The sequence below is a fragment of the Osmia bicornis genome, chromosome 9, assembly GCF_907164935.1.
Source record: "Osmia bicornis bicornis chromosome 9, iOsmBic2.1, whole genome shotgun sequence".
NCBI classification, from domain to species: domain Eukaryota; kingdom Metazoa; phylum Arthropoda; class Insecta; order Hymenoptera; family Megachilidae; genus Osmia; species Osmia bicornis.
Window position 1 is genome coordinate 130,885 of NC_060224.1, and position 27,978 is coordinate 158,862.

Consider the following 27,978-nt stretch of genomic DNA (forward strand, 5'->3'; position numbering starts at 1 on the left):
AGTATACTGCGCACAACCTACGTGCTTGCTATAGCATCGTATAGTATGTGTATCTATAGTATGATAAAAACGAAGAAATTTATCGCTAGTAAAGGAGAAAATGAAGAGGACATTGATATAATAGAGTTGCGTAACATTACGAAATTATAATTTATCGTCTACAATCGTTTGTCTGAATCTTTGGTAGTGAAAAAGGTAAAGTAGGAAAAAGCTGATTGTCGTAAATAAGGATCGTGAGGATTGCAAGAAAATATAGGTTAAAAACTGTGAATACACGAGGCGGACGATTACGGTGAAGGAAGGTGCATAGTTAAAGGCGCGTAAAGCGTACAGCGTACAGCGTACAGCGACAGGTATAGTGTATAGTGCATAGTGGAGTAGAGAATATTGGTGGAGGTGGAAGTAGAAGTGGAAGTGGAAGTGGAAGTGGAAGTGGAAGTGGCAGGAGCAGTGGTACTGGTTGGCAGTGTGAGAGAACGAAGAGGTGGAGAAGGCTTGGGGAAGGTTTACTAGCCGCCGGAAGAGCATCAACGGCGACGGGGGCGGGGAAGCTGTCCACCGAACGGAACGACCGCTCGGTGATACGAACGACGAGTCGAACGGTTCCCCGAACAACGACGGATATATAACAACTTTCTACGATAGCTGGCGATTTTGTGCTAGGTAAGTTTTTACAAGCCACAACGATAAATATGTAGCGAGAAAAATTGTTTGGAAATTTGCGATACTACTTCAGTTGCGAGAGGATCGCGTTCTTCCAAATAATTGACAGGAATGACGTAGCGTTAAGGGGTGTGTCGTCGATTAGGCGGCAATCTCCGATGCTTTCGTACGCGTCAGTGCTTTCGGATAATACCTAATCCTTGATTGCTATCAGTATCGTTTTCGTTAATCTTCAAACGTCCGATGAAAGTATTTCGATAGCCAATATCAAAAATATTCGTCATAATCGCGCCATTAAAAACCATTACACTCTACCGCTGTATCGCCATTTGCATTGTTAAACCATTGACCTTCTTTTCTTTCTGATTTTTCCATTAACGAACAATCTTTCCTGTTATTCTTTCGTTCCATATAAAAGTTTCAGTCAAGATGTTTATGATTTCAGTTATTCCAGCGTTACCGCAATATTTCCTAAAACCTGCGTATAAATTGAGGAACGAATCGAATCGAATCGAATCGAATCGTTACAAACAGAGTAAAGAATCTGTTGGTCACTTTGAACTTTCATAGCGAAAGAAATAGCGTATTCATATTTATACGCGAATAGTGTGTAGTGGTGAGAGGAGTTATCGCGTCGAGAGTAGTGAACGATTCGTATTTATTTTTTTTATTCTCGAGTGCGTTTAATCGATCTGTTAACTGTTAAGGCATCAAAATGCATCACAATGGCGAAGCTCGTTAAAGTACGACTAAAATAAAAGTTGATTCTGTTTCGTAACCTTAAATTAGTGTGAGTGCGTGCTCATTTCTGTACAACACTTTTACGTTTCTTGTTTTTTTGTTTTTTTTTTTCCCGAAATCTATCGATACGTTATAAAGTCGTCATTTGGGCGTATTCGAACGAATAATCGTACACCGAGTTCGTCTCAGCGTCCTTATGATCGATACTATTTTGTAGACCGAATGGTTGTAAGCTACATCTATTATGAACGCGTTAGGCGTGTCTGATGAAGCCATGCACTTTTTTTGCACTTTTCGTGCAAACGATGTCATTTAAATGTCACGAACGTAGAAAGTTAATGCATATTTCGGAATGACGAAGAACGTTTCTTTTTCTCCTAACAAGCAAGAACCGCCCGCGCGCAATCTATCGTCGCTTGGAAATAAACTGGTTGCTCTCGGGTTTCGACTCTATAGAAGGCACGCTCACCTGTGTGTTCTTCTGTGTGTCGCTTTATCTATTTGATTTTTTTTTTTCTTTTTTCTTTAATCAATCTCTCGATACACAATATCGCTCCTTGATTTACCGATGCATCATCGAACGATTCGTTGCAACAGTTTTATTTGAAAGTACATATCTATTGTCTTATATTGCATATTCTTTTAGGGTAAATGTATATAGAATGCGATTAACTCGTATTAACAAGGCACGGTACCGCCCAACGAACGAACGAACGAACGAACGAACGAACGAACGATTGTGAGCTTTACGTTTTAAGTTATGACATCATCATCGTGTCGAGAATCAGCGGACGCGCCGCATTAAGTGTCTCGCGCGCAATGTACATACATACATATACATATATTCACTATCTTGCTATTTCGATACGTTATCCACTCTTCTCGTGTAATTAGTGTTTTAATAAGAGAAACATACATCGTGTGCGCAATGATAAAGACGCTGATGCAGTTTCGAGTATGAAATCGGTTTTCTATGGTTTGCCTCTTTTTAATTTAGAATTCACGGAAGTTATGAATTTGGGTTAAGCATACGCTTCCGAATTAAGAGCCGTTAGAGTTAGAAGAGATTATCACCGACGTTAACGTGTCGGCGTCGAGTATTTAACCGAGTACATATGTATTTCTCTTAGAATACTTTTAGATAATGGTAAAACATTGAGTTCAATTGATTAAACAGATTTATTGTTATCCCTGCTTACGTGAATGGATATACTCGTATGTACCTTTGTCCTCGTAATCGGTGTAGAAACTCGTAAGAAATTCATACATATATGTATGTAGTGATACGAACTGATGAGAAATGAAAGGAAGAGGACGAGAAAGAGAGGGATGTGGAACGTAGTAGAAGAAACATAGGACAAAATGAGAGCACGGTATAAATAAGCATAGGAAGAATTTGAAAAAAGACAAGTACGATTTCCGTCGCTCTACGGATTCTTCTTACTTACAATATATGTACTCACCCCTGCTGTCTAACGCAATCGACGCGCGTTACACTCGACTCTGTTACCAGCAACTTTATCGATCGTATGCTGACATTTCTTCCTTTTTTCGTATCGTGTTTCTTATCTTTCCTGTTAAAAACTCAGACCCGGTAGACGAGGGTAACTAAAAGTTGATTACTTTTACGAAAAGTAATGGATAATGGAAAAAAAATGGATATTTTTAAGTTAAATTTCAATAATAAAATCCTATAATACGTGTTTAATTGATCTAAAACAAATTGTTTCAGTGAACGTCCAACGTTGGGGTTGGAAGGCGAGGAGGGAGGTGGTGGTGGTGGCGGCGGCGGAGGCGGAGGCGGTAGTGGCGGTGGCGGCGGTGGTGAAAGCGGTGGCAACGACGACGACGACGACGACGGTGACGGCGACGGCGACGGCTGAAATACCGATGGTGGCATCGACAACAGTGTTGTTGTTGTTGTTGTTGTTGTTGTTGGTGGTGGTGGTGGTGGTGTAGTTGTGACAGTGACGGTGGTGGAACGCTGAAAGAGCTAAGCAAAGGAAAAGGACGATAGGAAATACACAATATAGGTATAATAAAATAGAAGAGAGTTTGTTGAAGAAAGAAGCAAAGAACGGTAAAGCGGGTGTCGAAGATGGCAGATACAAGTCCGCAACCAGTGTTGTCTGAACCACACACGAATGGAGTGATGGACGGTTTAACGGAAGAAGAAAAAAGTAAGATGCGACCCGCCGACATTGATGCGGTAAGATATGAAAGATAAGAAAGGAAGAAAAAGTTAAGACATTGTGGATTGCTTTATTTCATTAAGTTTCTGTGTAAAACTAGGTAAAATATACATATATTTTCTAACGCTTATGCAGGATATGAGGGAAATGGAGAGGAGGAAAAGGGTCGAAATGATGATGAATTCACGATTGTTTCGAGAGGAGTTGGAACGCATCATTGAAACGCAAATGAAAGACGGTGCTGGACCATCGGGTCTGCTACAGCAAATCTCAGACATGATGGGTGCGCAAGGTGCTCGGTTTAATGGGAACGTCTTTAAAAGTAAGCCTAACGAGTTTAGATAATATTTTCAAGATTATATGTATTTCGTTAATTGTAAAAATCGTCTAATTGTAAATAATATTTTGTTATAGATTCAAACTGCGTATTACCGATCAACGATATACGCGGTGTCGAAAGCATGGGTTACGCGAAAGGAGAGAAACTACTGCGTTGTAAATTGGCTGCGGTATTCCGATTATTGGATCTTTACGGTTGGACTCAAGGTGTCGGTGGACAAATTACGGCGCGTCTGAATCAAGATCAAGAACATTTTTTAGTTAATCCGTACGGCTTGTTATACCACGAAATCACTGCCTCGAGTTTGATCAAGGTCGATATGCAGGGATCGATCGTCGAGCAGGGAACGACCAATTTTGGGGTTCACGTGGCAGGATTTCAATTGCACTCGACGATTCATGCCGCAAGACCTGATATCAAATGCATCGTTCATATTACTACTCCGTCCGTTACCGCCGTAAGTACATAGAAGAAAGCTGATCTTTCCTATCATCTTACAATATTTCTTCTTGTACAATATTTCTTCTTGTACAATATAGATCTCATCGTTAAAGTGCGGATTGCTGCCGATCGGACAAGAAAGTATAGTAATAGGAGATGTAAGCACGCATCAGTATATAGGTGGATCCTTCGAACCCGAGGAAAAGGAAAAAATTTCGAGAAATCTCGGACCGATAAACAAAGTGATGATGTTAACGAATCGCGGTGCTCTCTGTTGCGGAGAAACCGTCGAGGAAGCTTTCTTTAACGTTTATAACATGGTTTTAGCTTGTGAGACTCAGTTAAAGCTAATGCCCGCTGGTTTGGATAATTTAAATCTGATTTCGGAAGAATCAAAAAAAGCCATATTCGAGGCTTCGAGAAAACCACCGACACCGCAACAATCGACCGTACCGATATCGGATAGTACAGCTCTTGCTGAGAAACTTGAAAAGCGCTGGCGAATCGGCGGAACTGAATTCGAGGCACTCATGCGAATGCTCGATAATGCGGTACAAATGCAAATATTTCTTTCCTTTCTTCCAATTTCCCTCCTCCCTTTTCTCTGCTTTCTAGAATATCTTGGATAATATGTTCGATTCCGTTTTTAGGGTTTCCGTACCGGTTACATCTATAGAAATCCGTTGGTGAAAGGAGAACCTCCACGACCTCGAAACGACGTTGAAGTGCCTCCGGCGGTTTCGTCGTTGGGATATTTGCTTGAGGAAGAAGAACTCTATAAACAAGGGTAAGTGCATGCGTTGTAGAAAGAGATGGCAAAATACGTACGCTATCTAAAGGAAGCTTTTAATTTCCTGTTTTCCCCTTCGTTTCGCAGACTCTGGAAAGGAGGTCGCAAAGGGACGGATAGATCGCGTTGGTTAAATTCGCCTAACGTCTATCAGAAGGTCGAAATACTCGAAACAGGAACTCCTGATCCGAAAAAGATCACAAAGGTAGAAGTTATCACTTTTGAGAACAAAAACGAATAGTAGATATACATATAAAAGCGTGTTCCTAAACAATAGAAAATTGCAAGAAAAATTAATGCAAGAATTTTTTTTTCAAACTTTTCTCAATCATTGTCGATACTTGTGGTAGATATTGAATTTTCTAATTTTTAAACAAGTCATTTCAGGAAAATTACTCTTTAATTATATTATCGTGAACATTTGACGACGAAAGAGATGATACTTTCACTTTTTCAGAAATATTGTTTAGCTCGTGGTTGCGTAATTTTTTGCGCGGCTTGATTTTGATATCATTCAATTACCCGTTGCTTTATCATCTGTTTCTTATTTGTAATTTTCATATTATTTCTCACATTCCAATTTATGTTTTATGTATTATTAGAGGAATAGGTTGTGTAACTTATAAATATAGGGCGGGGAAAAAAGAAAAAAGAGGGGTGTGGGGGATAAGAGAAAGAGAGAGAGAGAGAAAGAAAGAAAGAGAAAAGAGGAAATAACGTAAGCCAACGCGCGATTCTTTATGAAAGAAAACGTAACGAGAATGTTAACAAAAGATGAAGGAGGAAAGGAGGAGAAGAAAAAAGAAGAAAGGAGAAATGATAAACGAATCGACGATCATTTAAGAAAGCTTAAATAATCAGTTTGTAATGAGTGCGAAACGCAAGGCTAGCTAAATGTCGTAACGATATCGCGTGTGTTTTAATGATTATTCAACTTACATATAAATTTAATTGCATCTCTCTCTTGTAGCTTATTAATATACAAATAAATATATGCCTACTGTTCATCGTGTATAGGTAATTTTTCGAAATTGAAATAACCCTTTTTTTTTTTTTAATGGTGAAACAACACAACGATGTGTGTTATACATACATATAAATACGAAGATAAAACTAAATGGATTTGCACGATTTAATTTCGTCGGTTTCCTAATAAGTGGAATTGCTGTGGTGCATTCGAGCATCATTATTATTTTAACGTAAAAGCACAAAGATAAATCATACAATGGCCTGCCTCGGACATATCGCGATTCTCGGTTGGCTTATCGTAGTCGCGGAGCTGTGTATGAATGTGTGCCTGTTAATTGTGTCATTCCTGAGGCAATGTATATTTTTGGTCCCCACTGCATTTACAAAACCAGATCGATCGACCCCGGTAGTGACAGAGATGGATTACAGAGTCAAAATACAAAAATATAGGAATGAAAAATTGCGTAGAGGGGCAGGGGGGGATACATAATATTTTTTTTTATTATTATTATTATTTTTTTTTTTTGTTTTTTAGGAAATATTTGCGATCGACAGTAAATGTGAAAGCATGAAATTATTTAGTGAAATTGAATAAGCGAAAACTTAGCTGGTGATAAAGTAGAATAAGATTATCAAGAAAGCAGGCACACATAGCATACGCAGATGAATTAATGAATTTTCAATTTTACGATGCTATGTCGAATGTCGAGTGTCGAATTTTGAAGTAGGGGTCGACTAACGTTCTGGTTTTGTGCGCAGTGGGTGTCAGACGGCTCTCCGACCCATACCAGTACACCGGTGAAGATCGAAGGTGCCCTTCAATTCGTACCGAAAAATACCAATCCAAAGGAGTTTAAGCAAATACAGCAACAGGTAAGTAAAAAAATGAATTTTGATTAACACCGCATTTGATTCAATGAACGCGTTTAAACGCGTTTCATACATATTAGGTAGTACATATACATATGATGTGGTTAATTATATCGGTATACCACGAGGTATGTTTCTTGTTCCTTTTTAGATAAAAGATTATCGTAGAGCCGATAAAATATCGGCTGGACCTCAGTCCCATATATTGGAAGGAGTTACTTGGGAAGAAGCGAAAAAGATGCAGGTAAAAATATATTCCCTTCCTGTTTTAATCGTTTTAAATTATACTAACGTAAATGTTCGCTTAAACGCGATGTACGTTAGGATGCAACTATCAGTGGAACAGGAGAACAAGTGGTGTTGGTAGGGGCAGCCAGCAAAGGTATCATTCAAAGAGGCTTTCAACACAATGCGATGGTTTACAAAACTCCATATGCAAAAAATCCTTTCGATGCTGTTACCGATCAAGAGCTGGACCAGTACAAAAAGGAAATTGAACGCAAACAAAAAGGAGATATTTGTGAGTGTATAGAAAGAAAGAAAGAAAGAAAGAAAGAAAGAAAGAAAAAAAGGATTAGCATGTTAAAATAAAATTCACATATTTGATACAAGAAAAGCCGCGACAAACGCTTGATACGGTGATTATTTTTTTGTTATAAAGACGATGAATCGCAGTCAGAATCGGAAGCATTGTCATCGTTTAATGTCAGCCGTGCAACCCACGAATCGAGCACTGCCAAAAGTCCTATTCAGTCACCGGTATCGGTAACTTCGGAAACGGAAGAAGAAAGCAGAGACGGTAAATAACAGAGAGTCGTTTCAATGATTTTACAGTAAATAAACAATTTGTCTGTGAACCGATTGAAAAGGTATGTAATTAATCGGTTCGATCGTTTTCAGAACCTCGAGTATTGCGAATAGAGACGAAACAAGTGCCTGCACCGAGTCAACCTGAAGTTGTATTGAGCGACGGTAAGTTATTTTATCGGGCTTGTAACTTGTATGTTTGTGGTGGGTTTGAATCGTAAACGATGATTCTCTTATCTCTCGGAGAGATAAAGCCGAGGGGAAGGGGAAAAATGGGGTACGTATGTACAATGCAATGTACGTTAAATTCCTCTGAATTAACCGAGTAGAAAAGAAGGAAAGGGGCTTCTAAATATGTTACGATTCACCCGATTCATCGATAAGTTTCTTCACTTTTACCTTGCTTTCTAACTATACATTTCCATACATGTCTATACCTTTCTCTCTTTGTTTTTTATTTATGATCACTAACGCTTGCACCTTGCCGCATGTAATACCTGCACATTCACGTACATATATCCGCATGTTTGTTAAGTTTATGCACGATCACGTTTATTACTAAATTTTCAAACGTTACTTCTCCGAATGTTGTTGTACCATTGTTTTGTGTTTCCATCTATTACATATGTATTTTGCAGCATATAATAACGCGATGTCGTTTTACTTTTGTTCGCTGATTATAAAATAAAAGGTGGTGATCGTTGAAATGGATAAAAGGTATACGAGATCGCGACAATAAGCAACCGTTTCTCGTTGTTTGTTCGAATAAAACCATGGCGAAAGCTGCTATTCTATCAGGTAATGAGAAAAGATTTTAGATACGCAGGTGTGAGCATCCGTGATCATAACGAGTATCTTCTGCCTCCACGAGAGAGAAAAAAAAAAAGGTGGAGGAGAGAAGAAAATAAATATTGAAATACAATGATAGTGTATATTTTGGGCAAAATGTGGTTGCAGATGGTGATTCGTCGAGCAGGTACTGCAGTGAAAGCGATAGCGATAGCGATAGCGAAAGCGAAGACAAGTTTTCGGAAATATATAGCGAAGAGCCGCGTTTAGAAATAGCTCGAAGCGGTGTTGTTGCAAAACGATTGACGCCTACCTTGATCGCCTATCCACCGGTCGTTCTATCGAATTCGTCTTTGAGCCTGATGAAAGAGAAAAAGTTGCACTTAAGAACAGAAGGTGACGGAAATTCATCGAAAGTTGTTGATCGTGAGAAGAACGTTCCTGTTTTGTCGGTTTCCTTTTACGAACGGAACGACGAAAAGACACGAGAAACTGTCGAAACTGTCGAAACTGTCGAAACAATAAAAGCCAGTGTCGACAGTAAGAATGTGAACACTTTTTGTTCGTCAAAGACGAGATCGAAAACGAAGACGGAAAGAAAAGAAACAGAAGACGTTTTGCTTGATTCAAGTTTCGAAATTTCTAAAAAGTGTAACTTGGATTCCACCGATATGAGTTTGATATACAGTTTAACGCCATTGCTGGACCCAGAGTATCAGGAGAATGCGAACGAGGAACGGACCTCTATGTCGTCTATGTCGTCGATGTCGTCGATGTCGTCTATGTCTGCCGAACGCACACTTACCTTGGATCGATCAATGGGCGAACGTTTGAATCAGAAGTACCGTATATACGAAGAAGCGACATACAATTGCGACTGGTTCGATTCGTCGTATGACGACGGTAGCGATACGTACGAATCGTTTGATGAAATTTGCACGGAAATCGGAGATGAGGTTTCTTCCGATAGCGAACGTTTCGAGATTCGTTCGAAGGAATTACCTTCTGATGCAATTTTTCACTTTTCAGTAGAGAGGAACGATGAATTGTTTGGAAACGGTATTAGTGACAGTGCGAACGAAATTATCGCCGAACTTGACGCCTGCGATACTTTTGCGAGTATTTCTTCTTTGTTAGATGAGATTTTCCAGAGAGTTTGCGATACTCTTTTCTATCGTTCCCTTGCCCATTCTCGGTTTTTCAATTTCAATTTAATCTCATCCTCGATTTTAACGAAGGAAGACGATCGCGTCTTTTCTCAGCCGCAAAATGCACCACCACGACAAACTATTTTCACGACCAACCGTCTCGAGGAAAACTCGCAGCTCTTGGTCGTAGACGAGATTATACATCACGTGATAGATGTGCGCGACGAAACGATCGATTGTTCGTTTAAGAGTGCCAAAGACATTGCTAACGTAGAACTAAAAGAAGTACGAGACGGTGTCGTTACGAACGATGATGAGGCAGATTCTCGTAATCGTTTTGATTCTCGAACCAGCAGCGGTTCCCAGATCGCTTCAACTCCATTCAGCGTATCTCTCGAGAGGTTGATCGAAACGGACCAAGCGACAGTAAAATTCTCTGAAACAATTGAGACGGCTAAACCTACTAGTCGTGAAAGTGCAGCTGCTATTTTCGAATTTTGTACGATAGCATCAAACGTCGATGATGCAGCGTTACGATTGAACTTTCGAGTAGAGAAGGCTGATTGCGCTAAAACTATTGTGGATGCTAACGAAATAATTCTCTCAAATAGTAGCGATCTTGAAAAGAGTGAGAATTTTCTTCAAGAAGGAAAACCGTCCGATTCTCTTATTACTTTGCTCCGAGATACTACGAGTACGACTAGTTGTCCTCAAAGTGAAGAAATGCTAATGGAACTCGAGAACAATTTCGACGTTGAGTGTACCTATTGCACCGAGTTTTGCACGATGAAGAATCACGATGAACAACACTGTTTCCGTTTATCGCCTATAAACGAAGAAGTTAACGATGCGATGATAGATTCAAAGAAAATACTAGAAGAAACAAATTATCACGGCGACAATTAAACGTTTTAATTTTTCTTTATGATTCGTAGAATCGTACAATTCTCGAGTTCACATATTCTCAGTTTCTTTCACTTTTTAATTTTGCCGAAAAAGTTGTGTTATATACTCTTTTTTTTTTTTTTCTCTCTCCTTTATCAATTCGAAGAGTTCAGTGTTTTCAGAACTACAAAGTAATGTTGTGTACGAAATTGACATTTTTATTTTGTTTGTTGGTTTGTTAACACACATAAGATTCGTACTAATCCTATGTTCCTAAAGATTGCTGTTTGCGCTACCATGTTTTATGTTTTCATTTTTTACTTGACACTCGTTTTGCACGTAAAGCATACTTTGTACATGTGAAATAAACCTTTCTTTCTATTTCGTGTGATTTACAAGAAATGAAAAAAGGAAAAACAAACGAATTTATAATCCGTTGTTTCGCTTTCGTTGGTACGCTTTCAAAATCGAAGCATTCCAAGAGGAAAGATCAATCATACGTTGATTTTGTTGTCGAAGGTAAGCGTGCATTGCACACATCATGCTAACATCAACGATTCGTTATACTCGACAAATGATCAGTTTGTGCTAAGTAGTTTCGTCGAACTGTGGCTTTATATACTGAATCACTTACTAGCTTAAACGGATCTTTTCAATTTAACACGTAACACGTTGAATATTTTTTTTATGTTTCAGGAGAAAATACCGTGAATGGCGATCACTCTGATGCACATCACAGTACATTTTCTCAAAGTAGTAAAGAGGTTTGTTACTTGTATTTTTTTTTTTTATTTTAAATGTCTCCTCTATTCTCCTCGAGCTTGATTTGAAACGTATGTAATCTCTTTTCTCGAAGTATACGTGCATAATTTGAAAGGCTACGATTCTTTGCATTTAGCCTAGCTAATGTTAATAAGTGAAGAAAAATCCAACATGTACATACGGTAGAGAGAAGAAAGCTCGAGGATGTTGGATGTGTGAAGTCGCACCGTACCGTTATCGAGCAAGTATATTACGGGATATTTTAAGGAACGATTGAAACTATATTTTCCTTCGAAATTCAATTTACCTAGAAAACGCAAAACGATCGAGTACGAAATTGAAAAAATTTCTAATCGAAGAAATCATTTTCGTTGCTGAATAGATTCTAAAAGTCTGCGCATTCGCTGCTTTCGTTAACTATGATATGATGCTTTGGACAAGCTAGTGTGCCAATACTTAGTGTTTGCTTGCATGAATCGAAGGATTTTTCTTGATACAAAACAACGATCATGCAAAACGTTAAGGGAAGAGAAAGAGGAAAGAATTTGTCGCTGTGCGCCTGTGTATATGTGTGTAAACTTGAAGAAAAGATGATGAAGAAAGGGGTGTGTACGAGAGTGTAGAAAAATGGGCTAGTGAAAGAAAGAAAGAAAGAAAGAAAGAAAGGGGAGAGAGATTGCTGTTTTGCATGTGCATGCAACAAGGTTCATGGTTACGGTTGGGACCTTCCGTGTTAAGGGTTCCATGTCGCAGGATGTGAGCGTTAGCGAAGAGTCACCGAAGAAGGAAAAGAAGAAGAAAAAAGGCCTTAGGACACCATCCTTCCTAAAGAAGAAGAAGGAAAAGAAGAAGCCAATCGAGGCGTAGGTAGTTCTAACTTTGGTACGTATTATATATCTTCAAAACTGAAGCCATTCGATTACAGATTGGATTAAACGCGTTTTTTCTTTCTTTTTGTTTCCGAATAATTCGTGGTTCGAGTGCTATAATAATAATAATAATAATAATAATAATAATAATAATAATAACAATATCGCGTCGCATAGAAAATGAAACAAACTTAAATTTCTATGTATGCTCTGGAAGTCCAAAAAGACTCTACTTTGTTCTTTGAACAAAAAAAGAAAAGGTAGGCTAATGGTTTCAACGTCTAAGCATTTCTCTTTTTTTTCTTATCGTTAGAATAGTAGATCTCGGCTGGCGCTATTGTAACTCGCATAGATGCATCAAACTTAGTATTTTATATATACACGTGTACGTATATTTAGTCGCCAGTTAGATATTACAGAAATTTATTCTTATCAACGTTCGACGATGGTATTAATCGCGCGCGTTGCCCCTAAATCGTGTATACTTATTTACGTAACTAGTAAATCTCGTTTTCTCGATCGTTTGTTCTTTTTATTCTTTTCTATTTTCAGACACTGCCACGTGGAAAAGCTTATCGCAAATAAAAGGAGAACAATTACCGAATATATATATATATAAATATATATATATATATATTAAAAGAGGATTAAAAACGCGAGCAGAAGAGGAGTCGAGGATATCGCGCAATGCGAATTAAAAATTCATATACCCCGGAAACGAATGATAATAGAATATAGAAAATAGTAAATAGGAAATTGAAAAACCGAAATAATCATACAACAATCACACACAGCATATTTCCAGGACTCTCAAGACTGCCATCGCATTACGTCTACGATAAGAAACTATATTGTACTGTTAATGTTTTTACGTTTTTAATTTGTTAAAGCGTCGCGCTAAACTATTTAATCCGCTATTTAATTTTGCCTCCCCAGCCCCGTTTGTGTAATGCAATAAAAACGAAACGATTACGTCTACAATTTACGAGAAATGACGAGTTTCATCCTTTTTATTCTATTGCAACCTTTTTCTTTTCTTCCATATTTCTTTCTTTAGGAGAATATACGAGAATACAAATGATGATTTTTTTGTTAACGAAGCTAGACGATTTGAAAATAAAATCAATACTCGTCAGTAGCGTCTAATTCCATGTCGTTCGAATCTAATCCTACTTCTTCGTAGTCTTTCTCGAGAGCTGCGAGATCCTCGCGAGCTTCGGAGAATTCGCCTTCTTCCATGCCTTCCCCGACGTACCAATGAACAAACGCTCTTTTTGCGTACATCAGGTCAAACTTGTGGTCGAGGCGAGCCCAAGCTTCGGCAATGGCTGTCGTGTTTGACAACATACAAACGGCTCTCTGTACCTTGGCCAAATCGCCGCCAGGTACAGCCGTAGGTGGTTGATAATTTATACCGACTTTAAAACCAGTTGGACACCAATCGACAAATTGTATCGTCCGTTTTGTTTTAATCGCAGCGATAGCGGCGTTGACGTCTTTCGGAACAACGTCTCCTCTGTAGAGGAGGCAACAAGCCATGTATTTGCCGTTACGAGGATCACACTTGACCATCTGATTCGCCGGTTCGAAACAGGCGTTGGTGATTTCGGCAACCGACAGTTGTTCGTGATAAGCTTTTTCCGCTGATATTATCGGCGCGTATGTAACCAAAGGAAAATGTATTCTTGGATATGGAACCAAATTCGTCTGGAACTCGGTCAAATCGACGTTTAACGCGCCATCGAATCGCAACGAAGCCGTTATCGAGGAAACTATCTGACCGATCAGCCGATTCAAATTGGTATAAGTTGGTCGTTCGATATCCAAATTGCGCCGGCAAATGTCGAAAATCGCTTCGTTATCGACCATGAACGCGCAGTCGGAATGCTCGAGAGTCGTATGAGTAGTCAGAATTGAATTGTACGGTTCGACGACTGCCGTCGAAATACGCGGTGCCGGATAAATAGCAAATTCTAATTTCGATTTTTTCCCATAATCTACCGACAAACGTTCCATTAACAGCGAAGCAAAACCTGACCCAGTACCGCCTCCGAACGAATGGAAGATTAGAAATCCTTGCAATCCGGTGCACTGATCCGCTAACTTCCGTATCCGATCGATCACCAAATCGACGATTTCTCGTCCGACTGTATAGTGACCGCGGGCATAATTATTCGCTGCATCTTCTTTACCGGTGATCAATTGATCTGGATGAAAAAGTTGTCGATATTTTCCGCTTCGTACCTCGTCTGTGAACGTTACCAAAACGACAATCTCAATCATCGCGTCTCCTCAATCTACACGATCTACACGATCCAATCTATTATTCATTCCCTTACCGACAACTGTTGGTTCCAAATCGACGAATACCGCTCTAGGTACGTGTTTACCGGAACTAATTTCGCTAAAGAAGGTGTTGAAACTATCGTCATACGTCTTATCCGACGGCATCTCTCCATTTGGTTGTATTCCGTGTTCCAAACAATACAATTCCCAACAGGCGTTCCCAATTTGAACACCCGCCTGACCGACGTGGATGGATATGCATTCACGCTGAAATAAATAAATAAATAAATAAATAACAGACAGATTGAAAAATATCTATTAACATTTAAATTATTCTTCTTTTTCAATTTAGTACTGATCATTTTCTTACCATTTTAAAATAGTAGTTGTGTCTTACGCAAACAATTCGTTTACCCGTAAAAACAATATCGACCGAATGGACACGCTGCTTTCTTCCTTCAACGATTACAACTTAATGACGCAGTAAAGGAACGGTCGTTGGCCTCTTATTATATCCCTTGCTTCGAGTCATTCTAAAATCATCACAAAGTAACAAAGTAGTTAATGATCACTTTGGAAAATTAATATCATCTATACGTTACCGTACCATCGTAAAACTTTAACTCGACCAAATGGACGGGAAGATACGTTTCAACGATGAATTTCACAATACTTGCGTCGCATTTAAGATTAAATCTAATAAGCGGATATAAATAGCATAGCATCTCTTACCTAGCCAAGTCGTGTACGCCACAGCCAATTGAACGAGAAATCCATGATGTAAATTTCTCTGTTCTACTTTTACCTCTATTCAACTATATTTATCCGTCTTCCATTATTCATTCAACTATGTATACACATACATATACGTATATACATTGTAAGTTCAATCTTGCTGAACACAACAAACGACAATTGAACAATTCAATTGCACAAAACACGTAACGTGATATGTATCCCTTTTTCAAGCGGTCCAAGTATCTATCATTTAATCGTAAGTAAGCACCGCGTTGACATTACCAGCAAAAATGGATCTAATAAAAAGACTACATACACTTTTCGTCCTTATATGAGAACATTTGGGGCTGGGTGAGGGCTTTTTCGAAAGAGGAAGGTCCAACTCCCAAACTGGAGGAGTTACAAAATATTGAAATTGATATATGTCGACGGTCAGGAAAATGCCGGATCGGACTCACCTGCGTTAATTTATTCGTAATATAAACATTTCTGCGAATCGTATGTCCAATTCGGCGGCACCAGACTAACATTCTTTGCCTCCAGGTAGAAGAAATTTCAGAACTACGATTTCGTTCATTTTTCACTCGCGAAAGATGAGAAAAATTTAGTTCCTCGTTTTCTCTCTAGGGCGCAGTTCATTCATTACCTATATATCTATATAAATACATACGCTCGACATGCTTGACAGCGACAGCGACCGGCTTCGACGCTCGTTTAGAATAATTACCTAATTATTGCGATTGCGATTGCGATTGCGATTATCTGATTGAAACGATCAGAAAATATGTATCAACATTTTCAAAATTTAAGAAACCGTGAGAATCGAGTAGAATTGCGTGCATTTATTCGAGACTCGAACGTTGAAGAGGTAACCGAACGTTGAAAAGCTTTTAATATTTTTCCTAAAAACAGTCTTTTAACAGCTCGTGAAAATAATACGCAACAGCATTTCTAAATTGGATGCTCCAAAAATATTAGATGATATTCTGCAAGAGTTTTCAGACTCGGAAGCTTGTCAGTTAAAACGACGCGTCTTAATGGAAGCTGTTTTGAATGATTTAGGAAATGTTAAAATATCAGCTGGACAGGTGGATGCGATCGTCAATCGAATGATTGTTGATTTTCCGAAATATTCCAAGCAACACCTTGTTAAACTTGTTGATTTTTGCCTTGCTAGTATTCGTAACAGCGATGACGAGTTGCACAGGTAAATCAGTTTCATTCTTCTGATCATGTTTTTTCCAATTACAATCATTTTCTTTTTCTAAATTCGATTCTTCTTTTAGTTGGAAGGATTTGTTGCCTGTCTTGCTGGAAATGCTTGAAAATGAAAAATATATCGTTCACATGGGTGCTCAAGTTTCAGGCGACGAATATAAATCGTTAATCGTTAAGGCGATATGTAATTATCGATGGAACGTTAATCTTCTACCATCTTTGGCAAAAATGTTTGGGTAAATCATCTTGTTTTACGTGTATAGCGTAAATTATTAAACTATCTAGCGTTTGGAAGTATCGAATTCAAAACTAAGCTTTTATAAATCTTTTCACGTAAAGAGAGATGACTTTGGATCGTAAAACTGATCGTAACCAAGTTCTAAAAGCGCTATGTTCTACTTTGGCTGACCTTTCTTTGGATCAAATACCCCCTTTTGTCTATCAAATGCTAAAGTTGTGCAGAGATCGAGAGAGCTTGTATCTTTTGGATGCCCTGAACAAATATTTCCAATCTTGTTATTCCAAAGCAGTTTCTCACCATGATAAGGATAGCCTAGAAGATATTGGTACGTAAAGAACAGGAAAGAACAGACTAAACGTGGTATAAAAATCTTTGGATCTATATTTCTATAGGTATAATCGGTATAAAACAAGTACAGGACATAGAGAGTACAGTACTATACTATTTATATCAAGCGGCTCAGCTGAATCACGAAAATATGAAAGATTTTATTCGCTATCTGAAAAACGTGTCTTCCGCTTCCGAATATATATTACAACCATTCATGCTCGCTGTATTAATATCAATTTCCAGCATCTACGAAGAACAGGTAATAACGTTCGATTAAATTCATTTTGGTATTCTTACTGAAACGTCTATTCGATAGATCTTCGAGATACTGAGATCAACTATTGTTAATAGTAGTTTGGAGAAAGAAAAACGAAAAGGAAGCGCATGGTTGAGACAATTAATACCTTCTTCTTGCAACATTATCCGAGTTGTACGACAAATTATAGAGTGCAGGTAATGCAACCTTTTTTCTTTCTTATCTCTTTGCTTTATCTACTTCGGCAGAACAATTCATCTTCTAGCAACAAAGATCGTCACTTAATATTAAAAGGATTCATAAATTTAGCCTTTGCTTTAATGAATTCGGACCAAAAATTGAAAAATAACGGAACAATAGTGTGGTGCATCGGGGGAGAAATAATTCGAGAAGTAATTAAAAAGCGTCATGAAACGGTTGCTACTGTGATGCAGGAATTGGTAAATAAAATAGTTGCAGGTGGTACATCGATAACACATTATATAGGTAATAACAAAATGAAAATACGTGATATTATCACAGAAATATCGGCTGAACGTATACTTTCATTTCAGACTGTTTAAACTACGCTTGTCGTGAATTATCACTGATCGTTTTGGATCATCAAATTTGGATTATTATTCTTCTTGAACGTTTGCTCTTTTTACCTGATGGTGTTGCCAATCAAGTGTTGTACGCTATTTTTCCATTGATGCGTGTTTCGTCTAATATACGAGAAAACCTTCTTTTGACTTTGAGAAAAGCCCTTTACCGAAAAGGTGTATCGAAACGGCAAATGGCAGTTACTGGATTTCTAGAGATGTTAAAATACTCGAAAATGCACTCATTGGACAGCTTCAGACTAAGTCAGCGTCATAATTCTTCGCTTCAATTCGTTACTAGTTCTAGTTCCAGTTCCAGTTCTAGCCTGAGATCGACGTTAACTCAAGTATGTACACGCTTTTCAATCGAGCTGATAATAGTTATCACATTTATCGATGGTTGCAAGCTGAATTTTTATTTTAATCCCCCGATTTAGGCAACTCTAGAATATAGTTCGCAACGAGACAAATCAGAATGCGAAAAAACTCTATGTTATGAAATATTGGATATATTGAAAAAGAGTTTTACTTACGAATTTCAGGTCAGATTGCATTTATACGAAGGTAAAGAGAAAAAAGTTTCGTACGCGAAACGATTCTTCAACGAATAGTTATTATTTTTAAAGGAAATTACATTTCCGTAGGATTGTACGATACCGTGATGAAAAATTCTGAAATAACAGAAATCGTATTAGACATGCTCTTGGCGCATTTAAATCTCTATGTAGATACGGATGATGATGTTTTGCCACCTGTGAAATTCGACTTGTGTACAAACGTACTCGGAACGGAGATAGTTCCACAAGAACCTATTGCGGAATTAATATTCGCGTTACAGAAAATATATGTTGGTACGATGCCAAGGAAATCGGTTGCCTTTGATAAAGTACGCGATGCTTTAGAATTGATGTGTAGAAAAATGATAGCTACACAAATGGAACACTTAAGTCTGGTAATGAAAAGTTTCAACGTGTAAACATAGAAATGAATATCTAAATATGTTCTATTAATATGTGAACGTTCTTTACGTTTCGATCATCTTAGGAACACGAAACGGATCTGTTCGGGGACTTATCCAAGTCACAGATAAAAGTCAGAAATCTTGGTATGGCCATCACGATTTACGAAGCCTTAATGGCATTTCGAATAGGAGAATGTTTAAAAGGCAATCTGGAAAGTTTTCGAAAGATCGACGATTTGTTTAAAGGATACACGCGATCTGTTGACTTTATTAAAATGGTAAAGATTAAACTTGATTTTTCCTTCTTCTTCTTCTTCTTCTTCTTCTTCTTCTTCTTCTTCCTCCTTACTCTTCCTTCCTCTTATACTCGCATTGTTCATTGTCGGATCATTGTTGGTAGCAATCTACAAAAATGAAAAAACTCGATAACAATAAAGCCAAAAAGAACAAGGATATGAATAATACGACTAGAAAGTTTGGAAAATCGAATAGCATTAAACTACCAAATACCATCATGGATTTGGATGTGATTCGTCAAAGTTTAACACTATTATATTCGTAAGTATAATAAAGAACGAAACAACTACGAATGAATCAGCTTAGTTAATTTCATTTATTTTCAACTGTAGACGATCCTTTACGGTTCCCGAGGAGGTTGCGTTTCAGGAAAATTCAAACTTTCGTTGTTACATATTTCAAACATGCGAACAACTGTTACAACGTGAAAAATTAATCACGAATGCTTCTCGAAAGCAAAACGACCGCTACGTGAACGCGTACATCGAGATCGCTGGGTAAGTAAACACATAATTCGGTATCTTTGATATTGAAAAGCTTCTTCTTATTTCATTAGATTGCTTTACAAACACTTGGTATCAAAGTTAAACGATATACTGGAAAACAACGATCAACAAACAGCTGTATTAGCTTTGCAATGTTTCAAAGAAATTTCTTGCTGTGCATGTACATCACTGTCGCACGAGGAGTTATCACGATTTCTCGATTCAATTTGTATGTATCTAATTAAGAATTTTTTCTATTACACCTTAACAACGTCGTCATTGCTTTCGTGTGCATTTATTCTTTCACGTTGCAAGTACTATCGAGAAAAGACACAATATCGAAAGATCTAAATTTAAAATTAGAAGAAATTATTTTCTCGCTAAAATGTCAGTTGGAAAGTTCACTGGTTGAAGAAAGAAATATTGACGAGAGAAAGAAAATACCGTTTTTTTTATTGGAAATAATCGAACAGTTTACGTATAAAATTAACTTTGAAAACTATCATTCTGAGAAGGTTGGTACACAAACGTTCTTTTTCGGAATTACTTTTCTGTTCGCATAAAATTAATTTCGTTTATTTCAAAGATACTCGAATGGTTTAGAAAAATCACGCAAATGGAGAATGTTGAAAATTCGATCGTTTCTGGGATTATGCAGTTTTTCTTACGCTTAGAAGAATATACCGAAGAATATGGAGAGTCATTGCACGAAATTTGCCTGGAATTATGCGAAAAAGTTGGAGCTATCGATGATGTAAGCAGTCATCACGAACATGTTGTCTTCTGAAAAATATCTTTCTGATCAAAGTTGATGCTTTTCTTCTCTTTGCTTTTTTATTGAAAACCAGGTTGACTTAAATGTAAATAAACAATATAAAGTTATACGAGAAGATACCGCTTTACAAATTTATAACGTATTGAACGGTTGTATAAAAGAAAAGCTGAATAACGTTTCCTGGCTATTGATGCGATTAAAAGCGGAAGACACTGTCGTTCGAGCATCTGGAACGATCAGCGAAATTTGTAAGTACACACTTTCAGAGTGTATTGTTACGTAATACTGTATCTATATTTTCGAAATAGGGAACAACAGTTTAAGAGAGAAAGAACGAAATCTGTGTAAGCAATTGTCCCGACTCGCTCAAATACTTTGTACATTAGCTAATACATCAATCGATCCAGGCCCATGCACCGATGTTACGTTTAAGAATTTGCAATATCTCTATCATTTGCTTGGAAATCTTACCAAATACTTTTACGTAAAGTCAAACGGACAGAATGTTGCATTTCAAGCGGTCAAGTACGTGTTCTTCTGAAACTTATACCACTTTATAGTATAAATAAAGATAATAATTTTTCGTTAATCGATGATATATTACAGATTCATTCAAGTAGTTCAGTTAGCTGGTAAACCATTAAAATCTGCTTTTTATAATTTGGTAACGTACGTGGAGGTATGCCAAAGTTGAAGATTTTTCTCTTATTTTCTTTCCTTTTCTTTCCGATCGGTTTATTCTTTTATTGAAAATTAATTTTTTAAAGGAAAATCAAAACAAAGCTCGCTCAAAATCTGACTCGCACGCGCAAAGAAATAAAATCTTAAAAGAAACCAAAGTAATACCGCGCGTGGTTTACGAAATTGAACAATTCAACAAGGAAATTTTACTACTTGGCAAAAAAACGAGCGTTAGTATCAAGTATTGTAATATACATATACTACAATATATAGTAAAACTGTGTTTACTGGACTCGTTTCATTTTTTTCTTTTTTTTAATTATAACTTTCTTTAAATCCACTCGAACAGGTACCATTAGAAAACTACATGAAGCGTAGCGTAACGAGAGATTTTAGAATTAAGAATCCACAACTGGTCGAAGATCTTGAGAAAATGGATGTGAGCTTGGTAATGAGAGCGCAATGAAAAAGATCACTTTAATCGTTTAATCGTTTTTTTTTCTTTCTTTCTTTTTTTTTTTTTTTTTTTTCATTTCAATACACTGTACAATTCTTTGTCCCTTTGATTCAGGAACAGCTTGATTCTTCGAACTCGGAAAACACTGATAATGAAAATCAGAGCTTGAACGCAGATGGATCCGACGATGATACTAACGAGACAAAAGTTGCAAAAAAACGGCCGAGGATGGAGGATGAAAACGCTCTGGATTAAAATTCGTAACGTTGCCTATCAAAATGTATAATTTTCAAATATTTTCATTAACAAAGAATCGTTTACCGTTGCGAGTCGACAATTTTTACACATAAAATTCGGTGATATTTGTTTTCTTAACTTCACCGTTACATCGTTCATATTTACTTGTATACTTTTTCTTGTCGTCATAGTTTTACGCGACTAATAAACGTTTAGCATTTATAATTTTATGCAACAAAGTCCAATGGTCTGTTGAAGCCTCCCTTTCTGTTCATATACTGTCGGTATTTTCGTTTTAAGATCACATGTACAGCTCCCACATCGTTCCCTTCGACTTTCTTCCCTTTAGTAGTATCAAAACCACAGAAACCCATTATCCTCATCATTTCTTGCTCCTCAGGCGTTTTCCCTTGAAGATCGGCTTCTACGATAGGTTTATTTGAAAAATTTTTGCGTTAATTTTCGAATCTGTGTTCAACGTGAAATTCTTTCAACAATTTCTTCGCTATTTATATTACCTGTAATCACAGGACGTTCTGCTGTTGTAGGCTTTAATTTTGGTTTAGGTCTGTCTCTGTCTCTCGATCTTGATCTACTATACGAACGTCTATGCCTTTCTCGTTCACGATCGCGATCCCTCTCTCTCTCCCTGGATTTTACACGATCTCGTTCGACTGATCTAAAATTATGTAAAATTATCAAGTATTCATCGTATCATTGTGCTTCTGTTTTTTTCAATTAGGTGTATTATTCAATATTAATTCAATAGGTGTATACAAACTACTTGTATACCTTCTTCTTCTTTCACGCGAACGTCTTCTTCTTCGATCTCTGTCACGTTCTCGCTCCCGATCTCGATCCCGATCCCGATCGCGAGATCGATCTCTTCTTCTTCCAGGCGAAGGTGTACGACTGCGTCCCATTTTTATTATATCTGTTACTTACAATTTATACATATATGTATAATTGTATAAACTAACCTAACAACGCGTTAGAAACACGGCAATTATTAAACACACAAATGCGTTCTTTCTTGTGGATTTGTCTTTCAAAATATCATTTCAAATACAAAATGTCGAAATGGATGCGAAATACGCTTGATTATTGTTTAAAAACATATATATATATATATAATTTGTAGAATGACCAGGTTATGTTTACGTATTTATGTATACTATATGTATGGATGTACTTACCCCTTCGATCACGCTCGGTGTCCCTCTAGGGAAAATGGTATGTACTTGTTAGTTATGGCGATGTAAGCGTTGAAAACTTTACCGACAGTCCCTAGAAAAATCCCTAGAAACGAGTTCTCAATTATTACGTCGTCGTTACTAAACAGAATGGAAAAAAATTGGAGGGACGTGATCAGGAGACCCTAAAGAATTGAAATTTATGTCTGTCAGCGGTCAAGAAAATAGGGGATCAGACTCGCCTACAAGGGATAATGTACATACAAGCCTCCATTATCCAGGTAGAAAAAATTTGAGAATTACGATTTTCACTCGCAAAAGACGTCGAAAAGGTAAAACAGACCAGAAATTTAGTTCCTCATTTTTTCTGTAGGGCGCAGTCCATTCGTTTAGTATGCTCGACATGGCTCGACAGCGAAATCATTCGCAGCTCGTGTAAGTATGTGATTAAATTGTTAGGTATCAAAAATACAAGAAACAGAAGACAAAGTTGAAGAGAAGACCGGAGTCATGACTTCTGACATCATTTTCATATTGTCTTCCGAAATGCGTAAGCTGAAAATTTATATCCTATTTTGTCGATATAGATACGAATTAAAATAACATATTTCTCATTTATTCTGTTTTTATGATGATAATTTATTAAATACCATTAATATCTTGTGTATTTTTCTATCTTCTTTCTTATATTTCGATGCTTTAAAGTGAAAAAAGTAATCTTGACCTTATTTCAATATGGCGTTGATAATTTTCAACGAATCTTTCAAAGCAATTCGTAGTTTCTACCAATGCCTGTGATTGGTCATTCCATTATGGCGTCCTCCTATTTAGACCAATCAGATTGATCGTTGAAGGGTGCGTTGCGCAGATTGTGATGGAGTGCAACAGTCCTCTTCGAAGCTTCGTCCGTTTGGCACGTGTCTGCAACAGGTAAGATTAAATTAAATTGCCGATCGGGTGTTAACAGTACAAAAAATAGAAAGAAACATCGAAGAGAAGTCTGAATTCTTGATCTTCGACATTAATTCGACGTTTTCTTCAAAAATACGCGAGTTGAAAATGTTTGCTTACGTCGCGAATGCACAATGAAAGTGGAACAGCAGAATCCGTATTGTTTTCTCTTTTATTTATCGTTAAGTTCCTAAACATTATTGAATGTTTTTAGTACTGTTTTACACAATTTGCTGTTTTTAATTTAATAACATTCTTTTTTGAACATCGTAATATTATTTCTGTTTAGACCTATTCGTGTACTTGCTTAGGTATCGGCCGATAGCGGAATATACCGAGGAATGCCGAAGCGGTGCCGACCGGTCTTCGTCGGGAAGGAAGATCTCGCTATTTCTTTCGCGAACGTCCAAGTGACTAGACGTGTTGAAAGTATCCTTCCGCATAAGTACTTACTTATGCGGAATTTTTAATTATTTGACAAAAATTCACACATGAACGTAGTTATGCGTTTGTTGAAATAACAATGAAAAAACTATATAGAATATGTATTATATATGTATATATAAAGTAGTATTCATTCGGAAGAATTGCGTAAATTATCGAAGATGCACTCTCCGTTATATTATTTTTTTCTTTAACTTACTTTTTACAAAATTTAAAACGACAAATTTTAACGTTTATCGTACGATATACCATAAGTCCTTGGCGCGAAAAGTGCGAAGGGTGCAAGTACCTGTCTGATAGAGTCTAATTTGATTTTCACTGCTGTACGTGTGATCATATTTTATTACAGATAGGTTCCTTAGATTTGGTTGCTTTGTAAACTTTATTTAAAAGATCCTTAAATAATTGTTTTGTTTTCTTTGCAAATTAAATTATCTTTTTCTTTCAATTTTACTTCCTTCTATCTGCAGTCTGTTGTATAACGTATTTCATGCAATTCTTGTGATTTAAATTAAACTCCTAATTCAGCGAAACGTAGAAAACGACGAAGGAAAGCCACGTAAGCGCAGGAGAGGAGGAAATAAAGAACGAATAGAATGCAAGAACGAAAGAACCCACGGCACGATCCACGAGACGTGACTACACCGATGTATACATATATGTACATACTTACATACAATATTACGAATGACGTATGCGTTATTCGTCGACAAACAAACTGACCAAACGATTAACCGATCGAAGGATGGTCGAGCGAACAGCGAAACGAGCGTGGAAAAACAGTTACGATCGATCGTTATAGATCAACACGAGCATGTACGTAACGAGATCACGGTAATGTGTTCGTGTCAATCGATTTTGATCAACAACGTTTTAACACACAGTGCGTTGTTACACAAAAATACCGAGATAAGAAGAGAGAGGAAGAACGGAAAAAGAAGAAGAAGAAGAAGAGAGGATACGTGACATTCAAAGGTAAAATAAAAGTTATCATATTGGTCATCGGATTGGTTTAGTAATGAATGTTCTAAATGTATGTATATAAGTACTTATATTCATCCATGTATATGTGTATGTATACACGTACCTATACGTTTAGCGTGAAATTTAGTACGAGGGAAAATCAACACGTATGTCGAATTGTATTTACAAATGGCTATTTGTTTGCCTCTTTTCTTTCTTTTCTTTCTTTTCTTTTAGATAAAACAAGAGCAAATTGATCCAAGTGTTGTGATATTTGCTTAGAAGCGAAAGTAGAAACGCAACTGACAAAAATGGTGTCAATGTGATACGACACGAGGACACTTTAGTTTTGATTTTTCTACGACGATTGTCGCTCGTTCGCAATCCTTCCTTCGCTCTAATAAACAATACATTACTTATCCGAACGTAAATTGCTTGTCATCATCCTGCTTGTAAATACTAAATACTAAATACTAAATTATGTATAGGAAATACTAAAATTATGCATATGTTTCTTTTACAGGATCGATACCTTGATCTTAAAAAAGAGGAAAAAACTGATACGATTCGTAATCACTTTCAGAACGGATAGGGTGACTAGACTCACATTTGTATATTAAATTGAGTAAATTGAGGACAGTCGAGCAGATTCCTTTCTTCTTTTTTTTTCTTCGACCGCGACGACACGATTTCCAAATTGCTGCTGACTATTTATTCGATTGTTATTCAGGTATTAAAGAGATATTTACATTATCTATGAGCCATATCTTCGTTATTCTTTCTTTTCTTCTTCTTCTTCTTCTTCTTCTTCTTCTTCTTTTTCTATTTTTTTTTTTATTTTTTTATTTTTAGAAAAATGTCGTCACATCTAGAAACGAACAAATGGACTCCAAAACTGATAATAGTCTTTCAATTGACTATCTGGAGTATCGTTGGGATTATACTTCTTCAAAAAGGTGCCATCTCTCTTCGTGAAAAAATGAAACCGCGAAATGATACTGCTGACGTACAGGTTCGACATTTTAATCGCTTAGAAAAATATTATACACACGAATTCTACACTAACGATATGATATGACGCGATGATCTCCAGGATTTTTTGAACGGTATTATCCGGATATCTAATTAAATGCGGCATAACATGAAGGAACACACGCGTTTACATAGATGTCGTTTCATTTTATTATACGTATATCGATTGATCATTTAGTGATATTTTACAAACGACTGGTCTTCTTTTTTTTAAAGATCATCGTTAATCGCAGAAGGAAATAGAAAAGAAGGCATATAACAAAATATTTATCTAATAACGTAAAACGACATGTTCGCTTGTCGGTATTCTTGTTCAATTTCTAAGTTAATTGCCATTTTTCCAGCATTCGTGCGTGCGTTTCTTTAACGAATAACAAGAACAAATTTCGGAAAAAGATTCGGAACGGATACTGTTTTCGCAGGATAAGCTCGCAAGATGGAACGGAAAAGAATCTGTTAGAGAAGCAACGAATGTTACAGACAGTAGTCGACGTCATATAATAAAAGTCTACCAAACCGGCACTCGGCGATGGACAAACGTCGCTATTGATAACGTTGATGATGTTACGTCGAACAAATGGTTATCGCGCAAATTGCACCCCTCTCATCGAACACGTAATATTAACCGAGAAAGTTTTAAGAAAACGTTAACAATCGGAGAACGGACAACAATAACTACGACAGTTGGTCATGAATACGACACTAGAGGCGCACGTGCTATCGAAACCGTGGCAGTTCACGTAAATAATAAAAATAAAATTAAGAATATAAATCATGAAGAGAATGTTATCGTTTCGCTTGCGTCTAATGAACGTTCTTATGATACGGAAAACACTGTGATAAATAATATCACGCCGAACATATTGTTTGAATTTGAAAACGCCGGCTCCGCTAATCTCGCTAGACCAGACAGGAGAAAATCCTTCGAGCACGATGTCAATGATATAACAACCTACGAAACGACGGGAGATGGTAAAAGTGAAACGAAGCCGCGCCGCTCCCCCGTGAATCGAATCGGAGCAGCTATAGCTATTATTATGCTTGTGATTGGAATCATTATGCTGCTTCTAGGTCCATTTATAGTCATTCTTCGTGCTCTTAATAATCGAAGGCGAGCTAGAGAAACGCTTGATAAAAAAAGGAATCCCAACGATCGGCCTCCTACTTACGAAGAAGCAACCCTAATGGATCAAGCACCGAGATATTCGACGCTCCAGCTAGACACGATTCTCGAATCTTCTTTTTCACTCTAGTCCCTTTCCTCTTCTCTTCTTCCATCCTTCTCTCTTCCCTTAATACTTTTTATCTTTTTCTTTTTTATCATTTCCATTTTGTATATTTATCACTTGCAATGTGTGCCTATTTATTATTTTTCTCATAGTTGTTATTTCACAATCCTGAAAATTTTACATTTGTACGTATGTAACTATAAGTATATATACTTACTTATTTACATATGTATACATACATAATGAATGTAATTGTTTTTCAAATCTAACGATAAGTCTTCCCTCTCCGTTTCTGTTTACAACAATTTTATAATTTCTTAGAATAAATGTAAACAAATTATATGATTAATATCTACT

The 27,978-nt window shown here is 37.1% G+C and overlaps 5 protein-coding genes across 25 annotated transcripts; 3 read left to right on the top strand and 2 right to left on the bottom strand.

Annotated features, from left to right (window-relative positions):
• Positions 1-13,258, top strand: LOC114877429 (protein hu-li tai shao). 5 transcript variants are annotated; one of them, XM_029190003.2, is made up of 15 exons: positions 50-663; positions 3,137-3,613; positions 3,732-3,918; positions 4,011-4,393; positions 4,476-4,928; positions 5,028-5,164; positions 5,255-5,372; positions 6,896-7,009; positions 7,158-7,250; positions 7,331-7,526; positions 7,668-7,805; positions 7,907-7,978; positions 11,332-11,399; positions 12,151-12,279; positions 12,819-13,258. In XM_029190003.2, exons 2-14 carry the CDS (start codon positions 3,503-3,505, stop codon positions 12,262-12,264), a joined length of 2,184 nt encoding a protein of 727 aa, XP_029045836.1. In that variant the 5' UTR covers positions 50-663; positions 3,137-3,502; the 3' UTR covers positions 12,265-12,279; positions 12,819-13,258. The 5 variants fall into 5 exon arrangements, with proteins under 5 accessions (XP_029045838.2, XP_029045836.1, XP_046143037.1 ...); XM_029190002.2 differs by having other exon boundaries at positions 53-663; positions 12,136-12,279; XM_046287081.1 differs by having other exon boundaries at positions 52-663; positions 12,136-13,258.
• LOC114877431 (tubulin alpha-1 chain-like) lies at positions 13,236-15,646 on the bottom strand. 3 transcript variants are annotated; one of them, XM_029190010.1, is made up of 4 exons: positions 15,607-15,646; positions 14,923-15,085; positions 14,606-14,819; positions 13,236-14,515 (listed from the first exon to the last, which is right to left on the bottom strand). In XM_029190010.1, exons 2-4 carry the CDS (start codon positions 14,923-14,925, stop codon positions 13,389-13,391), a joined length of 1,344 nt encoding a protein of 447 aa, XP_029045843.1. In that variant the 5' UTR covers positions 14,926-15,085; positions 15,607-15,646; the 3' UTR covers positions 13,236-13,388. The 3 variants fall into 3 exon arrangements, with proteins under 3 accessions (XP_029045843.1, XP_029045841.1, XP_029045842.1); XM_029190008.1 differs by lacking the exon at positions 15,607-15,646 and adding an exon at positions 15,285-15,377; XM_029190009.1 differs by lacking the exon at positions 15,607-15,646 and adding an exon at positions 15,160-15,265.
• Positions 15,459-22,039, top strand: LOC114877427 (Fanconi anemia group I protein). Of its 3 annotated transcripts, none has more exons than XM_029190001.2 (22): positions 15,459-15,546; positions 16,353-16,497; positions 16,577-16,744; positions 16,848-17,074; positions 17,142-17,338; positions 17,396-17,532; positions 17,601-17,821; positions 17,890-18,263; positions 18,354-18,480; positions 18,561-18,868; positions 18,961-19,155; positions 19,278-19,435; positions 19,507-19,671; positions 19,731-19,888; positions 19,975-20,174; positions 20,246-20,413; positions 20,508-20,682; positions 20,743-20,959; positions 21,041-21,113; positions 21,202-21,345; positions 21,465-21,563; positions 21,687-22,039. In XM_029190001.2, exons 1-22 carry the CDS (start codon positions 15,504-15,506, stop codon positions 21,825-21,827), a joined length of 3,840 nt encoding a protein of 1,279 aa, XP_029045834.2. In that variant the 5' UTR covers positions 15,459-15,503; the 3' UTR covers positions 21,828-22,039. The 3 variants fall into 3 exon arrangements, with proteins under 3 accessions (XP_029045834.2, XP_029045833.2, XP_029045832.2); XM_029189999.2 differs by lacking the exon at positions 15,459-15,546 and adding an exon at positions 15,956-16,158 and having other exon boundaries at positions 16,214-16,497; XM_029190000.2 differs by lacking the exons at positions 15,459-15,546; positions 21,465-21,563 and adding an exon at positions 15,955-16,158 and having other exon boundaries at positions 16,214-16,497.
• On the bottom strand, positions 21,902-23,356 carry LOC114877435 (U4/U6.U5 small nuclear ribonucleoprotein 27 kDa protein). 2 transcript variants are annotated; one of them, XM_029190024.2, is made up of 5 exons: positions 23,267-23,356; positions 23,006-23,108; positions 22,602-22,743; positions 22,328-22,488; positions 21,902-22,233 (listed from the first exon to the last, which is right to left on the bottom strand). In XM_029190024.2, exons 3-5 carry the CDS (start codon positions 22,730-22,732, stop codon positions 22,037-22,039), a joined length of 489 nt encoding a protein of 162 aa, XP_029045857.1. In that variant the 5' UTR covers positions 22,733-22,743; positions 23,006-23,108; positions 23,267-23,356; the 3' UTR covers positions 21,902-22,036. The 2 variants fall into 2 exon arrangements, with proteins under 2 accessions (XP_029045857.1, XP_029045858.1); XM_029190025.2 differs by having other exon boundaries at positions 22,602-22,749.
• LOC114877433 lies at positions 23,115-27,698 on the top strand. Of its 12 annotated transcripts, none has more exons than XM_029190018.2 (8): positions 23,115-23,283; positions 23,376-23,552; positions 23,772-23,932; positions 24,243-25,372; positions 25,598-25,812; positions 25,884-26,090; positions 26,213-26,372; positions 26,815-27,698. In XM_029190018.2, the coding sequence occupies exons 7-8, from the start codon at positions 26,217-26,219 to the stop codon at positions 27,643-27,645; spliced, it is 987 nt and encodes a 328-aa protein (XP_029045851.1). In that variant the 5' UTR covers positions 23,115-23,283; positions 23,376-23,552; positions 23,772-23,932; positions 24,243-25,372; positions 25,598-25,812; positions 25,884-26,090; positions 26,213-26,216; the 3' UTR covers positions 27,646-27,698. The 12 variants fall into 12 exon arrangements, 11 of the variants coding, with proteins under 11 accessions (XP_029045851.1, XP_029045852.1, XP_029045855.1 ...); XM_029190019.2 differs by having other exon boundaries at positions 25,598-25,786; XM_029190022.2 differs by lacking the exon at positions 25,598-25,812 and having other exon boundaries at positions 24,243-25,213; positions 25,282-25,372.
• The last annotated feature ends 280 nt before the right edge of the window (positions 27,699-27,978 follow it).

Coding starts and splice junctions, on each gene's coding strand:
- LOC114877431 (XM_029190010.1), bottom strand. Junction 14,516..14,605: donor TTTGGAACCAACAGTTGTCG/GTAAGGGAATGA, acceptor TAACGTTCACAG/ACGAGGTACGAAGCGGAAAA.
- LOC114877433 (XM_046287083.1), top strand. CDS start 26,217: ATGTCGTCACATCTAGAAACGAACAAATGGACTCCAAAACTGATAATA. Junction 26,373..26,814: donor ATGATACTGCTGACGTACAG/GTTCGACATTTT, acceptor CTGTTTTCGCAG/GATAAGCTCGCAAGATGGAA.
- LOC114877435 (XM_029190024.2), bottom strand. CDS start 22,732: ATGGGACGCAGTCGTACACCTTCGCCTGGAAGAAGAAGAGATCGATCT. Junction 22,489..22,601: donor TCGCGTGAAAGAAGAAGAAG/GTATACAAGTAG, acceptor ACATAATTTTAG/ATCAGTCGAACGAGATCGTG. Junction 22,234..22,327: donor AGAACGTCCTGTGATTACAG/GTAATATAAATA, acceptor AACCTATCGTAG/AAGCCGATCTTCAAGGGAAA.
- LOC114877427 (XM_029189999.2), top strand. CDS start 16,075: ATGTATCAACATTTTCAAAATTTAAGAAACCGTGAGAATCGAGTAGAA. Junction 17,075..17,141: donor GGATAGCCTAGAAGATATTG/GTACGTAAAGAA, acceptor ATATTTCTATAG/GTATAATCGGTATAAAACAA. Junction 20,683..20,742: donor TGGAACGATCAGCGAAATTT/GTAAGTACACAC, acceptor TTTTCGAAATAG/GGAACAACAGTTTAAGAGAG.
- LOC114877429 (XM_029190005.2), top strand. CDS start 3,503: ATGGCAGATACAAGTCCGCAACCAGTGTTGTCTGAACCACACACGAAT. Junction 3,614..3,731: donor GACCCGCCGACATTGATGCG/GTAAGATATGAA, acceptor ACGCTTATGCAG/GATATGAGGGAAATGGAGAG. Junction 7,251..7,330: donor AAGAAGCGAAAAAGATGCAG/GTAAAAATATAT, acceptor GATGTACGTTAG/GATGCAACTATCAGTGGAAC.